Genomic DNA, 16,449 nt, shown 5'->3' with positions numbered 1-16,449 from the left:
CTTGAGCAGAGGGACCTTGCGTGCACTGCAGGATTTTAATCCATGACGGCGTAGTGTGTTACTATTGGTTTTCTTTGAGACTGTGGTCCCAGCTCTCTTCAGGTCATTGACCAGGTCCTGCCGTGTAGTTCTGGGCTGATCCCTCACCTTCCTCATGATCATTGATGCCCCACGAGGTGAGATCTTGCATGGAGCCCCAGACCGAGGGTGATTGACCGTCATCTTGAACTTCTTCCATTTTCTAATAATTGCGCCAACAGTTGTTGCCTTCTCACCAAGCTGCTTGCCTATTGTCCTGTAGCCCATCCCAGCCTTGTGCAGGTCTACAATTTGATCCCTGATGTCCTTACACAGCTCTCTGGTCTTGGCCATTGTGGAGAGGTTGGAGTCTGTTTGATTGAGTGTGTGGACAGGTGTCTTTTATACAGGTAACGAGTTCAAACAGGTGCAGTTAATACAGGTAATGAGTGGAGAACAGGAGGGCTTCTTAAAGAAAAACGAACAGGTCTGTGAGAGCCGGAATTCTTACTGGTTGGTAGGTGATCAAATACTTATGTCATGCAATAAAATGCAAATTAATTACTTAAAAATCATACAATGTGATTTTCTGGATTTTTGTTTTAGATTCCGTCTCTCACAGTTGAAGTGTACCTATGATAAAAATTACAGACCTCTACATGCTTTGTAAGTAGGAAAACCTGCAAAATCGGCAGTGTATCAAATACTTGTTCTCCCCACTGTAGATATAGAGGTCTATAGAGCCTGTCTGCATTCCTGATTTCGGTATCTGTTAGCTTACCTGTGTGATATTCAATTAAGCTCAGAACCACTTGTTTTGCAAACATGGTCCTGTTTTATCAAATGCTGTGCTGCACAATGGACAGATCACTACCTCTGTCAAATTACTATTGTAGCTTAATAACCACTTGAGTGTCACCTGAATAATTCTCCTTGAAGGAATGTACTGGCAATTCTTCAGAGGTCACTGATAGCACACGCTGAAATCAAACGGAAGTACAAGGGGCTGGACTTTCGTTGCGCAAGGCGGAAGAATTACAACGTAACACAGGAAAAACAAAATGGCTGTTTTCCCTTTGTTAGCTTAGCATCTAGTGCAAGCTAATCCTACTTTGTACACTTTCAGGCATAACATAGGATCCCCTTCAGCAAGGGAAAGGTTTGACTTATAACGTATTATGTTAAAACCCTTTTCGGCGTTATTTTGACGATGTTTTAACCGGAACGCTCAGCAAACAACAAAATGCACCGTGGTCTACTCGTGTGGAAATGCAAGAGAGAGAGATAATTACCGCTGGTCAAGCTAATATCTACTCAATTGCAATCGGCTGGCTCTTTGTCCTCGCTCGAGAAATTAATAATGACCGAGCCTACCCGCGGAGGCAGAAATAGCCCTTCGTTTGGCCAAATGCTCTATTTCTCAAATTTCTATAATTAGCTTTCTCAGCCCAAGTACTAGAAATGTATAGTTTACACTACCCACTGGCTACGTCAGAGAACAACACGGCAGTCGAGGCAGTCTTCAGCACACACACACAGACACCACTAATTCCTGTCTAACTCCAATAATGTGTATAATAAACTGGGTGTAGTATGTAATCTGCTTTTTATATAGGCTGAATCAAAATGAAAGCGTCATCCTATTTTAGATTCCTCACACGGGGCGTCATTATGTCGTGTCTTTGCTATGCCGGATTAAGTGATATGACTTGCTATTTTATAAAATAATTTCTCTGTAATTAATATTACCTGATTAAACTAATCATGTAAATGTTATTAACTAGAAAGTCGGGGCACCACAATTTTTTTTTTATAGAGCTGTTATCTTCCAATTAAACTCTTAACTTCACTAGGGTAGGGGGCAGCATTCGGAATTTTGGATGAAAAGCATGCCCAATTTAAACTGCCTGCTTCTCGGGCCCAGAAGATATGATATGCATATAGCTGGTAGATTTGGATAGAAAACACTCTAAAGTTTCCAAAACTGTTAAAATAGTGTCTGTGAGTATAACATAACTGATTTGGCAGGCAAAAACCTGAGAAAAATCCATTCAGGAAGTAGTTTTTTTTTGGTTTTGTAGTTTTCTATTCAATGCCATTACGGTATCCATTGACTTAGGACTCAAACTGCAGTTTCTATGCCTTCCACAGTCTTTAGAAATAGTTTCAGGCTGGTATTCTGAAAAATTAGGGAATAAGAGCATTCGGAATGACTGGACGCTAAAGTGTCGCAGAGCTTTTTCATGCGCTCGACAGAGAGAGAGCAATTCTTGTTTACCTTTTAAATTGACAACGTTATTGTCCGGTTGAAATATTATCGATTATTTAGGCTAAAAACAACCTGAGGATTGAATATAAACATCGTTTGACATGTTTCTATGAACATTACGGATACAATTTGGATTTTTTTGTCTTCCTGTTTTGACTGCGTTTGAGCCTGTGGATTACTGAAGAAAACGCATGAACAAAACTGAGGTTTTTGTATATAAAGAGACTTTATCGAACAAAATAAACATTTATTTGTAACGCTCGTCTTTATGTGGAAGAGAGGAGGACCAAGGCGCAGCGTGGTGAATGTTCATGATGTTGAATTTTAATGATTTATCCAACTAAACAGAACACTGACAAAATACAAAATAACAAAACGACGTGAACAGACCTGAACTTGAGAACATAAAACATGAACGCACGAACAGGAACAAATGAACGAACGAAACGAAACAGTACCGTGTGGCGAACAAACACAGACACAGCAACAATCACCCACAAACAAACAGTGAGAAACAGTCTACCTTAATATGGTTCCCAATCAGAGGAAACGTAAAACACCTGCCCCTGATTGAGAACCATATCAGGCTAATTGACAACCCTAAACCAAACATAGAAACACATAACATAGAATGCCCACCCAGCTCACGTCCTGACCAACTAAACAAGACTAAACAAAGGAAATTAGGTCAGGAACGTGACATTATTGAGTAAATGAATGTCTGCTAAGTGCAACCATATGAAGATCATCAAAGGTAAGGCATTCATTTTATCTCTATTTCTGACTCTAACTCTACTTGGCTGGTTACTGTTTGTAATGAATTGTCTGCTGGGCTATGTTCTCAAATAATCATTTTTTAAATCTGACACCGTGGTTGGATTCACAAGACGTTCATCTTTAAACCTATGTAAAATATATTTTGTTTACTGAATTTTTATAATGAGTATTTCTGTATTTGAATTTGGCGCCCAGCTGTTTCACTGGCTGTTGAAGAGGTGGGATGCTAACGTCCCACATACCCAAGAGAGGTTAAAGTCCTTGTAATCTTTTATATCAATAGCAGTCAATTATTAATCGTCACCTTATTCAGTCTCAACTGAACGTTGTAAAATTCTTGGTTATCTTCACGAACCCTGGCTAAAAAGTTGAATCAGCAATACAAAATGTGGTTTAATTATTTATTTACTAAATACCAAAATAATCACACAGAATTACATATACACAGGATGGATCATATATTGATTACTAATTATGTCATATAAGGAAACGTCCCTAGCGGACGGAACCGATTTGACGGATGGTTACACAAAGAAAGGGGGTTGGGTTTGAATGAAAGCGCGGGAAGACTAAGGAACAACAGGATTGGGTCTCTATCGGACCTTATGAAGCTATGCTATTGTAAATAGAGAATCTTATGCATTCTAATTAACTGCCTATTTGGAAAATGCAAGAAATATTTACTCTGAGCTGCGCTTCGATAGATAGGTCGTAGATGGAAGGCGGGGCGGCCCAGCAGAGATCTCTTTTGTCCTTTGAAGATTATGTCTTGTGGTAGAACGGCTACGTTGTGGTACCCTGACGTTCTGAAGAGATTGTCCATCCTTTCCTAGCCCACGTTTACAGCTGCTGCTGATAACTCGACGTCTAGGATGTATCACTTCTTTAGTGAATAAGTTCAAAGTTCACACCAAGTTGCCATACTATAAGCTCATGCTATATTCTGGCTGGTGTTGTCGGAATTCATCCTTCCAGCGTGTCGATTGTCACCTCCACATTGAAATTCTCCCTTTTAAACGTATGGACATCAGTCCTCACGCCACCAGGAACACAATGTTAATTTCGTTAGGTTGTAGTCGTTCAACCATTTGCAACCAGAGCTCACGCTAAGGTTGGCTTAGTTCTGTAGTTGATATTAGCCTTTTTAACGTATGGACAGCAGTCCTCACGTCGTCAGGAACACAAGTTGACTTTCATCAAGGGGCTTTTGTAGTGGTGGAGAGAAGGGCGTGTTTCATAGTTCACAACCAATGTCTGTTCACTTGGGCGGGGCCACTGAGTGAGCAGAGTTTACTTTTATGAAAACAATTCTCTCATTTAGAAGCTAAAATTACATTTCATCTTTTCACAAATAGTTTCATATTTAAACATTTAAATTGCACAACAATTCCATGTGAATCTGATAACTAGAATGTGTAGACTTTCCAAGATACAGTTTATGTCATCCTATTATCAGTAATAATGTCTCAGACGACAAATGATCTGACATCATATTCTTCAAGTACCAACGGATATTTTCAACTGGTTGGATTACCGAAATATGATTCCGTTCCCCACCCTCTTGATGCTACCAGACTCTCTCTATGTTAACAAAGGGCTTTCCAAGAGTCAAAAAGTTGTTTATGGGGGGCATAAACCTCACCAGCAGGGCAACATCATGACACTAGCCATGCCCTCTGTCACTAAAATGTCACAGAAAACAGAAAAATCCATTAAAGAATACTCTCTGTGTTCAGTTAGACAAGTAAACTCGTTATCCGCATTATAGCAGGGGGTGTAAAGCCATAACACATACCTTTTTCCAGCTGCAGACTATGATCAATAATGTCAAAAGCTGCACTGAAGTTTAACAAGACAGTCTCCACAATCATTTTATCATCAATTTATCATCAGTCATTTGTGTAAGTGCTGTGCTTGTTGAGTGTCCTTACCTACAAGTGTGCTGAAAGTCTGTTGTCAATTTGTTTACTGTGAAATAGCATTGTATCTGGTCAAACACCATTTTTTCCTAAAGTTTACTAAGGGTTGGTAACAGGCTGATTGGTCGGCTATTTGAGCCAGTTAAGAGGGCTTTACTATTCAAGTTTATTACTTCCCTGCCTGGGCTGATGAGACAGTGGATTGCGCAGTCAGATGGAACAGAGTAAATAGGCATTTTAATGTCATAGATTTTGCCGGTGGTAACTTGTGGAATAGACACCGGCTGGAATGCACTTTTAACCAATCAGCATTCAGGATTAGACCATTAATAATTGTCGAAACGCATTGCCACTTTCCCACTCCATATTGCTATAGATTTTTCACAAACATTCTATGAATTCATGAAAACATGAAAATGCCTTGCTTGTGCTCGCTTGTCAGAAAATGTCAATGAAAAAAAAGTGTAATTCTTCCTGTGGGTGTATATGAACAAAATGTAATCTTGCTAAAACATTGTTAGCTCCACTAATAATGTGAGAAATTACACATTTCAACAAACTTACTAGGTCCGAAAGGTGTCAAGTCTAATGGTCACTGTAGTCTAATGCTTAGCCTAGGTTGTTGAGCTAGGTTGGTAATGCTTAGCTTGGTTGTTGAGCTAGGTTGGTAATGCTTAGCTTGGTTGTTGAGCTAGGTTGGTAATGCTTAGCCTAGGTATTGAGCTAGGTCAGGTCAGGGAAACATTTATCTTTCTAATGCCAAGGACCCAGTAAAAAATCTGGTATTGTCACTCTGGTATAAAGGATATTGGAGACAGGCGAAGGAATACACAATAGGGGTATTTAACTTCTCTAGGATAGGTGGCAGCATTTTCAATTTTGGATAAATAGCGTGCCCAATTTCAACTTCCTTCTACTCATCCCCAGAATATAAGATATGCATATTATTAGTCGATTTGGATAGAAAACACTCTGACGTTTCTAAAACTGTTTAAATCATGTCTGTGAGTATAACAGAACTTACGTAGCAGGCAAAACCCCGAGGACAAACCATTCAGATTTTTTTTTTTTGAGGTCACCGTCTGTTCAATGAGTTTTCATTGGGATACTAGATTTCTAAGTGACTTGTTTGCAGTTCCTACCGCTTCCACTGGATGTCACCAGTCTTTGGAAATTTGTTGAGGTTATTCCTTTGTGTAATGAAGAAGTATGGCCATCTTGAATGGGTGTCACTTGAAGTGTACTTTTTGAGAGAGGTGCATGACTCGAAAAGTAGCGTCAGTTTGTTGTCTTCCTGTATTGAACACAGATAGTCCCGTCTTCAATTTGATCGATTATTAACATTTAAAAATACCTAGATTGGATTACAAATGTAGGTTGAAATGTTTTGGCAAAGTTTACACATAACTATTGAGATATTTTGTAGTGACGTTGCGCAAATTGGAAGCTGTTTTTTTCTGGATCAAACGCGCCAAATAAATTGACATTTTGGATAGAAATGGACGGAATTAATTGAACAAAAGGACCATTTGTGATGTTTATGGGACATATTGGAGTGCCAACAAAAGAAGCTCGTCAAAGGTAAGGCATGATTTATGTTTTATTTCTGCGTTTTGTGTTGTGCCTACAGGGTTGAAATATGCTGCACTCTCTTTGTTTACTGTTGTGCTATCATCAGATAATAGCATCTTATGCTTTCGCCAAAAAGCCTTTTTGAAATATGACATGTAGGCTGGATTCACAACGAGTGTAGCTTTAATTTGGTATCTTACATGTGTGATTTAATGAAAGTTAGATTTTTATAGTAATATATTTGAATTTGGCTCGCTACATTTTTCTGGATTTTGGCCAAGTGGGACGCTACCGTCCCACCTATCCTACACCCAAAACAAACAGTATACAAAAACACTGGGCGAGGGTAAACCTCATTGAACGCCACGGGACGATATCCGTAACACACAATATATACATAGCGCGCAGCATATCAGCTGCACCAATGCATAGGTACTCCCACCACCAACGGACATGGGAACAAAGGGCACATATATACAAGTACAGTCAGTGGGAATAAGGGCCAGGTGTCCGCAATGAAAGTTCCAGAGGGATCATGACAGGTACATGGTTCTCGGTAACAGCCGGACAGCTAGAGAGGGAGCGAATGTGTTCTCCAATCAAGCTGATTTGCGAATTTTCATTGACATTGGTGTCTTATGTGACTCACCACCTGGATTCCGTCTTATGTAGCAACATGGATAAAAGTAGAGACTCAAAACTACAAAACGGTATATCATACACTGCATTTGAGGAAACAATGGGAAAGTATTCTGCTTTGACTGTTGATCAACTTGTAAACTCACTTTTGAGAAAACCGTCTTTCAAAGTTTTGGTACTACTATTGGAGAACCTACTTTGTCTACACCCATTCAGCATTGTTCACACCCTCTTAAGCCTTAGCCCCACCCATCTCTTTAAGGGTTGATCCAACCGTTCTGTACTAACTTGCCAGCTACTTCCAGACATCTAAGAGAGAGAGAACAGCTCACTGAACATTACTCGCTCTATTGCTCTATCTGTGGTTTCACGTGCAGAGCGCACTCTGGATGCTCTGGCTAATGAGTAGGGTTGTTCCGAAAGCTCTGACCTCACAATTATAGTCAAGCACACAACTGGCTAACATTGGCTAGCTACATCCTGACACATAATGAGAGAACACCCCACTCTGACCATTTTACTCCCCCTAGCAGAGCTGGTTAGGCTTTTTTCATGATATCCAGAGCGTTGGTAACTAACTGTGCTGCTGGCAACAATTGAATTACGCTTTGTTGCCGACGTTTACTGACACCAAACATATTCAACGTGCGTTCAAATGCATCAGTTATTCTGCACTCTGGTACACTAAGACGATAAGAAATGTAGCTAGGTAGCTAGCTAGGGAAACAATGAATCCCAACGCATGACGTAACGTTAGTTAGCGAGCCAGCCAGACTCATTCTCCTCCCATCTGGTCCCAACACAGCATAAGCTTCATTCCACGTTCTACTGACTGTTGACATCTAGTGGAAGGCGTATGAAGTGCAAACAGATCCATATATTACAGGGAATTGAATAGGCGATGACTTTAACAATGACCACTCTCAGAATTTTCACTTTCTGTTTGGATTTTTTCTCAGGTTTGTACCTGCCATATGAGTTCTGTTATACTCACAGACATCATTCAAACAATTTTAGAAACGTCAGTGTTTTCTATCCAATAGTAATAATAATATGCATATATTAGCATCTGGGACAGAGTAGGAGGCAGTTCACTATGGGCACGCTATTCATCCAAAAGTGAAAATGCTGCCCCTTATACCAAAGAAGTTAACTTGAAATGAAAATACTGTCAAAATGTTGTTAAGACATGTAGCTAGTTAGCTAAACAATGGACCATAATCACAACTCATGACATTACTACCCTGCATGAATCTGCAGGTAGCTAACCAACCATGTTATATGGCTATTACTAGTCAAGCAAATGTGTCTGAGATACGAAGAAATAGATCATACACATGACGTTAGCTAGCGACCCAGCCAGCTAACGTCAGCTAGCTAATAGTACACTTAAAATGAAACCACTTTCTGTCAAAATTAGAAACGTGTAATATCTGAAAATAGTATACATCGTGGTTAGACGCGTCTCCTGTCTGATGCCATGAATGGTTGCCTTAGTTCGACAATGTAATCCAGACTGGTATTTTCTCCATCTCCTTAGCTATCATACTCGAATTCCACTTATTTCAAAACTTAGTCCTCCAGAAAGTGGAGAGCATACACATAACGTTAGCTAGTGAGCCAGCCAGCTAATGTTAGCTAGTAAACAGTACATTTGAAACTTGACATTAGGTTTATGCAGTTTTACCATGCACATTTTTTTTAAAGCCTCGTTCGACACGACTACCTAAACATACTGACCAGCTCCAATAGACAGCCTCGTGCTATATGGCAGACTAATCCAAACTCATCTCTCGGCATGTCCAGCCCACTCATTATCTCAGCCAATTGTGGCTAGCAGGAAGATTGCTCTGTTTTTCTGTGGCTAAACCAACTAGGCTCGTAACTGAACAATTTTATTCGTATTTACAGATAGCGTTCAAGTTTGATATTAAGGGACATGAAAGTTCACATGTTCGAGAAGGCATTTCTGCCAAAAAATGCATTTTGATGAAAATATATTTGTTAAGTTCAAACGGCTCTCCTGTGAAGTCGTGACTTGCGACATACGCCTAGTTTTCTGAATCGGGTCACATTTTGGCTTAGATAATATGGTTTTAATTTAACATTGAGCATCACTCAATGCCTACTATTAATATATAGCTTCAGTCAAAGTGCCCCTAATGATATATAACTGTGTTTTCCAGGTGGATATCAGTAGTCTGAACAGGACACAGGCTCAGCAGGGTGGTCTGCTCAGTGCCCTGCAGCGCAGTGTGGAGGATGCAGGACAGGCCGTGCAGAGACTGAAGAACAACTTTCATGTGCGACTGAGATACCACACCTAACCCTAACCTTAACCCCACACTATAGTCATTAGGATTAGTGTTATTATAGTACTAATGACGATGTTTATAATGATGACGATGATTATTATTATTATTTCCAGGGCCTGCAGCAGACAGCCAGACAGACCCAGGCGGACATTGATTGGTTGAGAGAGAAGGTCCAGAACCTGCAGGTGTTGACAGCCAATAACTCGGCCCTGGCTCAGTCCAATGGGGAGGTGCTGGAGGACATGGGTCTGCAGCTGAACACACTGATCAATCAGACCAAGAACACCTCCTTCCTGACGGAGGGACACAACCAGAGCCTGCGCCTCTTCAAGGACCAGCAGAAAGACCACAAAAACACCACCTCCTCACGCTTCGACGAGATAGAGGCACGCCTCAACAGCCACGAGGGGGACATCAACCGCGTAACGGGGAACTTCAGCTTTGCCAATCAGCTCCTGGGAATAATCAGCTCTGAACTGAACAGCCTGCGGACCTGTGCTGAGACAGTGACTCACCACTCTGACCTGCTGTTGGGGCTGAATGGTAGTGTAGCGGATGTCCGAGGGGACGGGCTGGAGCTCCAAGCCCAGCAGGATGAGCTGACGGACAGGCTGGACAGGGAGGTCAACAGCCTGTCGCTCTTTATGGAGGAGATGAAGATGGTGGACAGAAAACAATCCCAACTCATCAGCAACTTCACCATCCTACAGGGTAATAGATAGCATACTATACAGATAATAATACTATTAAATTGAATAATAATATAGTAATTATCAGCAATTTTACCATCCTACAGGGTAATATGTAGTATACTATACATTTATTACTACTATTATACAGTATATAATACAACTATAGTAATCATCACCAACTTCACTGTCCGATAGGGTAACGTATAGTATACATATAATAATACTATTATATAATACTACTATAGTAATCATCACCAGCTTCACCATCCTACAGGGTAATATATAGAATACTATACATATAATAATAGTATTATATAACACTACTATAGTAATCGTCATCATCTTCACCACCCTACAAATTCATATACAGTACCAGTCAAAAGTTTGAACACACCTACTCATTCAAGGGTTTTTCTTTATTCTTACTATTTTCTACGTTGTAGAATAATAGTGAAGACATCCCAACTATGAAATAACACAAACGGAATCATATAGTAACCAAAAAAGTGTTAAACAAATCAAAATATATTTTATATTTGAGGCGGCAGCGTATCCTAGTGGTTAGATTGTTGGACTAGTAACCGAAAGGTTGCAAGATTTAATCCCTGAGCTGACAAGGTAGAAATCTGTCGTTCTGCCGCTGAACCACGCAGTTAACCCACTGTTCCTAGGCTGTCATTGAAAATAAGAATTTGTTCTTAATTACTTGCCTAGTTAAATCAAGGCTACATTTCTTTTTAAATAATTCAAAGTTTCTTCGATGACAGCTTTGCTTTGCACGCTCTTGGCATTCTTTAAACCAGCTGCATGAGGTAGTCACCTGGAATGCATTTCAAATAACAGCTGTGCCTTGTTTAAAGTTCATTTGTGGAATTTCTTTCCTTAATGCATTTGAGCCAATCAGTTGTGTTGTTGTAAAGGACACCAAAAAGAAGAAGAGACTTGCCAATATACACAAGCAATGGACATTAGAGCGGTGGAAATCTGTCCTTTCAGTCCAAATTTGAGATTTTTGGTTCCAAACACCGTGTCTTTGTGAGACGCAGAGTAGAAGAACGGACGATCTTCGCATGTGTGGTTTCGATTGCGAAGCATGGAGGAGGAAGTGTGATGGTGTGGGGGTGCTTTGCTGATCACACTGCCTGTGATTTATTTAGAATTCAAGGCATGCTTAACCAGCTTGGCTACCACAGCATTCTGCAGCGATACGCCATCACATCTGGTTTGCGCTTAGTTGGACTATCATTTGTTTTTCCACAGGACAATGACCCAACACACATCCAGGCTGTGTAAGGGCTATTTGACCAAGAAGGAGAGTGATGGAGTGCTGCATCAGATAACCTGGCCTCCACAATCAACCGATCGCAACACAATTGAGATGGGTTGGGATGAGTTGGACTGCAGAGTGAAGGAAAATCAGCCAACAAGTGCTCAGCATATGTGGGAAAGACTATTGGAAAAGCATTCCAGGTGACAACCTCGTGAAGCTGGTGGAGAGAATGCCAAGAGTGTGCAAAGCTGTCATCAAGGCAAAGGGTGGCTACTTTGAAGAATCTCAAAGATAAAATATTTTGATTTGTTTAACACTTTTTGGCTACTAAATGATTCAATATGTGTTATTTCATAGTTTTGGTGTCTTCACTATTATTCTACAATGTAGAAAATAGTAAAAATAAAGAAAAACCCTTGAATGAGTAGGTGTGTCCAAACCTTTGACTGTACTGTATATATTGTGGCGTACAGCAGCTCAGCCACCAGGGGGAGACTCGTCGAGGCCTGGTGACAGACGGAGTAAACATCACGAGGCGATGGCTCCATCTGTTGGACGTGCCAGGTCTCGACGGGCTCTCCGGACAGGACTAATTGCGGCTGATTGGGGATTGGTGAGTAATCAGGGGCTGATTGCTCATCAGCTGTACAAGTCCCTTAAAGCTACCAGAAGGGCAGCACACAGGGAAGAGACTGGGGGACGAAAGGACTCCCGTATAGTTGGGGACGGTACCAGAGGTAACAGGAGGGAGTACAGTTTTTGATCCCCTCAGGATACAGCAAGACCCGGAGCCCAGAAGACGGTATCCCGGAGAGGGTCTCTTGGGGGAGACCTATTCTTTTCTTTTGGACTATTATTTGAATAAACACCTTTGAAACTGAGCTAATCCTACTCTGTCTGTGTCTGATCTGTGTAAACGTTTTGACCCAACCCCCTGGTCTGCCACAAGTGGTGGAGAATGCGGGCATCTCTGATAACGTGGTCAGATCAGGGTTGACGTTTACGCAGCATCAGCGTGGACGTGTTGATAGCTCAGTTCATCCGGGCCCAACAAGCACAACAGGCGGTTCAGGAACGAACGCTGGAGGAACAGCGGCTACAAAACGTCCGCCTCATTGAGGAAATCAGAAAGCTACAAGGAGGAGCGTCTACTGAATCACATCCAAACAAGATTTTAATCAAGCTAACAAAAGATGACGACATCGAAACCTACCTCTGTACGTTTGAACGGACGGCACTACGGGAAGGATGGCCAAGGCAGAAGTGAGCCAGTCTGCTGGCCCCGTTCCTCTCTGGGAATGCCCAAAAGGCGTATTGGGACCTGAACGATGAACAGGCGGCTAACTACGATGGACTCAAACGGGAGATACTCAGCTACTACGGGTACAGCCTGGCCCATCGGGCTCAACTATTCCACGACTGAAGGTTCGTAGCCAACGCATCCCCCCCAAGCCCAGATGAGCGACCTACTGCGCCTCACCAGGGGATGGCTTCTAACCAACGTATCCACCCTCTCCATCCTAGACAAAGCCGGGCCGAGTCGGCGACCCGTTCGAGGAGTTGGAAGGACAGCCCCACTGCTGTGTACCCCGAACAGACAGTTGGCAGGGCCCAAGGACCGCTAACCTGTGGAGAGACGGCTGGGGTAGGGCCTACCCGCCACCAACGACACCAGGTAGATGGAGACCAAAGGAGGTGTTTTGAGTGTGGCGCCCGGGGGCACATTGCCTGGAATTGTCCGGCTCGAGAGGAGTTGATGCCATCAGCAAGCCCTGGAGGCGAGGTGGGTCACGCAGTGAACTACGTCACCTCCTGTTGGGCACACCACGAATCAACTGCACCCATGGTCCCGGTGAAGGTTGACGGACACAACACGGAAGCTCTATTAGACTCCAGAAGTATGGTTACCCTCGTAACCATGAGCCTGCTGGACCAGGATACCAAACGTGTCCATTTCCTGTGTTCACGGGGACACAAAGCAGTATCCAACCGTATGGGACAACATCGTGACGCCACAAGGGAACTGCCAGATGATGGTGGGTGCAGTACCAGAGTTGCCGGTACCTCTCCTAGTGGGACGGGATTGTCCGCTGTTCGCAGCCCTGTGGAGGCAACTGAGGGGACAATTCGGGACTGCCCAGTGGGAGGACCCTAACTTGAAAGCCACATGGCCAGTCGTGAGGGAATATATGGAGAAGGCCCAACGCGCCCAAGCCCAGGTCTAAAATCGGGGAGCCCACCCCCGAGAATTCCACGTGGGTCTTAATCCCCACTGCCGAAAGTAAGTTCCTTGGCAACATGGTACGGGCCATACGAGGTGATCGAGAAGCTGGGACCTGTTAATTACCGCATATGGCAGCTGGGGAGACGGAAACCCCAACAGATTTACCTGGTGAACCTGTTGAAGACGTGGCACGAGAGGACAGCCTTGGCCGTGTTATGTTTGGGACCCAGGATGTCAACGGTACCAGTGGGGGTCCCAAGCAATGAGGACCTCGACCCAGCCCAGAAGCAAGAGCTCAGGGAGCTCATCGATCGGGAACACCGCAGTGTTCTCCGAGAAGCCGGGCCGCACGACCCTCATTGAACACCACATCCGTAGCCGGCCCGGGGAAACTGTACAAAAGAGGCCATATCGGAAACAGGAAGAGGAGGCTATGCTGAGGCTGGGGTCATTGAAGTCATCTCACAGTGCATGGTGCAGCCCCATCGTGTTGGTGCCCAAACCGGACGGTAGCCTGCGCTCCTGTAATGATTTCCGGGTTGTGAACGACATAAGCTTGTTCAACGCCTACCCCATGCCGAGGGTGGACGAGCTCATCGACCGATTGGGAAAGGCCCGGTACATCAGTACCCCTGATCTGACCAAAGGATATTGGCAGGTACCGTTCGCAGCCTCCTCCCGGGAGAAGATGGCGTTTTCGACACCAGACGGATTGTATCAGTACAGGGCGCTCCCGTTCGGTACAGGGGTCCCTGCCCACATTCCAGCGACTGATGAACAAAGTACTTCGACCCCACCAGCAGTACGCAACGGCATATCTGGATGATATCATCATCCACACCCACGGTTGGGAAGAGCACCTGACGCGCCCCCAGGCGGTGCTGGACGCGCTCAGACAAGCCGGGTTGACCGCGAACCCCAAAAAATGCAATCTAGCGTTCGTGGAGGTGGAGTACCTTGGTTATTTGATCGGACAGGGGAACGTCAAACCCCAGGAGAGGAAGGTTCACTCGGTACGTGACTGGCCCGTTCCACACACCAAGACACAGGTCAAGTTCTGGCAGGATAATATAGTCGGTTTATCCCAAACTTTGCCGCTATAGCTTCCCCCCTCATTGATCTAACCGGGCCCGCCTCCCGAAAACAGTGAAATAGACGGACGAGACAGAACTGAAGGAAGCGCTGTGCTCCCATCCAATTCTCGTAACGCCTGATTTCCAGGTACAGATGTTGGTCCAGACGGATGCGTGTGATACAGGACTAGGGGCCGTTCTGTCCCAGATACACGATGGGAGGAGCACCCCATCATGTACATCAGCCGATAGCTGATATCTAGAGAAAAAAAGTACTTGATTGTTGATAAAGAGTGTCTAGCGGTGAAGTGGGCGCTTGACACTCTCAAGTATTACCTGTTAGGTACCCACTTCACCCTGGTCACGGACCATGCTCCCCTGGTCTGGGTGGCCAGGGAAAGGACACAAACGATCGGGTCACCAGGTGGTTCTTGTCCCTTCAATGCTTCTTTTTCTGTTGTGCACAGGTCAGGGGTGAAGCATGGAAACGAGGACTGATGACAGTCAGGGGACAGTCCCCTCCCCGACAGAGCTAAGGGTGGGGGGTGGCGTATAGCAGGTCAGCCACCAGGGGGAGACTCGTCGAGGCCTGGTGACAGACTGAGTATTCATGACGAGGCGATGGCTCCATCTGCTGGACCTATTCTTTTCTTTGGACTATTATTTTAATAAACACCTTTGAAACTGAGCTAATCCTACTCTGTCCGTATCTGATCTGTGTAAACGTTTTGACCCAACCCCCTGGTCTGCCACATGATATATAAGTAATAGAATGTTCCCCTCCTGTGTTTCAGGTCCTCCGGGACCAAGGGGGGCCAGAGGCGACAAGGGACTTCAGGGGCCCATAGGCCAGCAGGGTCAGAAGGGGGAGCGAGGGGACAAGGGAGTGGCGGGGGTGCAGGGCCCTAGAGGAGAGAAGGGTTCTGATGGCCCCCCAGGGGTGGCAGGGCTGAATGGGCCCCCAGGGGCCTTGGGAACCCTCGGGCCTAAAGGCTACAGGGGTTCTGGGGGTCGGCTTGGGACCTCAGGGGAGAAGGGAGAACCTGGAGCTCAGGGCCTGGTGGGCAGAGATGGACAGGCTGGTCCTCAGGGAGCCCAGGGCCCTCAGGGGGCAAGAGGCCAAGACGGATCCTCAGGAACAGAGGGACCTCGTGGGCTGGTAGGACCCATCGGCCCACCAGGGCCTCCCGGGTTACCAGGCCTCCCTTTTCAAGTTGTATTACCCCCTGTGGTGACAAACTCCCCTATAATGGTGCAGACCCCCCGTATGGAGCCAGATGAGCCTGGGCAGCCAGAGGAACCAGATAAGCGTGAGCAGCGGAGGGAACCACCTGTCCAGCCTAAAGAATCAGTGGTGCCTGCTGTGGAACCAAAAGCCTCTGTTTCTCGACAGGTCCAACCTTCTCGCTCAACCACACCTGCTCCAGGTGAGCCCATTAGGATGTACAATATATGTTCTATGTTCAGAAATTATTGGAAAATGTTGTTGTTGTGGGACAGGCTGATGTAGTGTTGTTATAGTAACCAGGCTGATATAGTGTTGTGATAGTACCCAGGCTGATATAGTGTTGTGATAGTAACCAGAATGATATAGTGTTGCAATACAATAGTAACCATGCTGATATAGTGTTGTGATAGTAACCAGACTGATATAGTGTTGCAATACAATAGTAACCAGGCT

The 16,449-nt window shown here is 44.3% G+C and overlaps 1 protein-coding gene across 2 annotated transcripts in view; it reads left to right on the top strand.

Moving 5' to 3' along the window:
- colec12 (collectin sub-family member 12) overlaps positions 1–16,449 on the top strand; it is an 80,132-nt gene that overhangs the window by 36,235 nt on the left and 27,448 nt on the right. For both annotated transcript variants that reach the window (XM_071360624.1, XM_071360625.1), the window contains 3 exons: positions 9,381–9,497; positions 9,623–10,220; positions 15,563–16,195. In XM_071360624.1, coding sequence (XP_071216725.1) covers positions 9,381–9,497; positions 9,623–10,220; positions 15,563–16,195 — 1,348 coding nt within the window. The remainder of the gene's footprint in view (positions 1–9,380; positions 9,498–9,622; positions 10,221–15,562; positions 16,196–16,449) is intronic.

The sequence above is a fragment of the Salvelinus alpinus genome, chromosome 23, assembly GCF_045679555.1.
Source record: "Salvelinus alpinus chromosome 23, SLU_Salpinus.1, whole genome shotgun sequence".
NCBI lineage: Eukaryota > Metazoa > Chordata > Actinopteri > Salmoniformes > Salmonidae > Salvelinus > Salvelinus alpinus.
The sequence above is the reverse complement of the archived record's forward strand: the minus strand, read 5'-3'. Positions and strand labels throughout refer to the sequence as shown.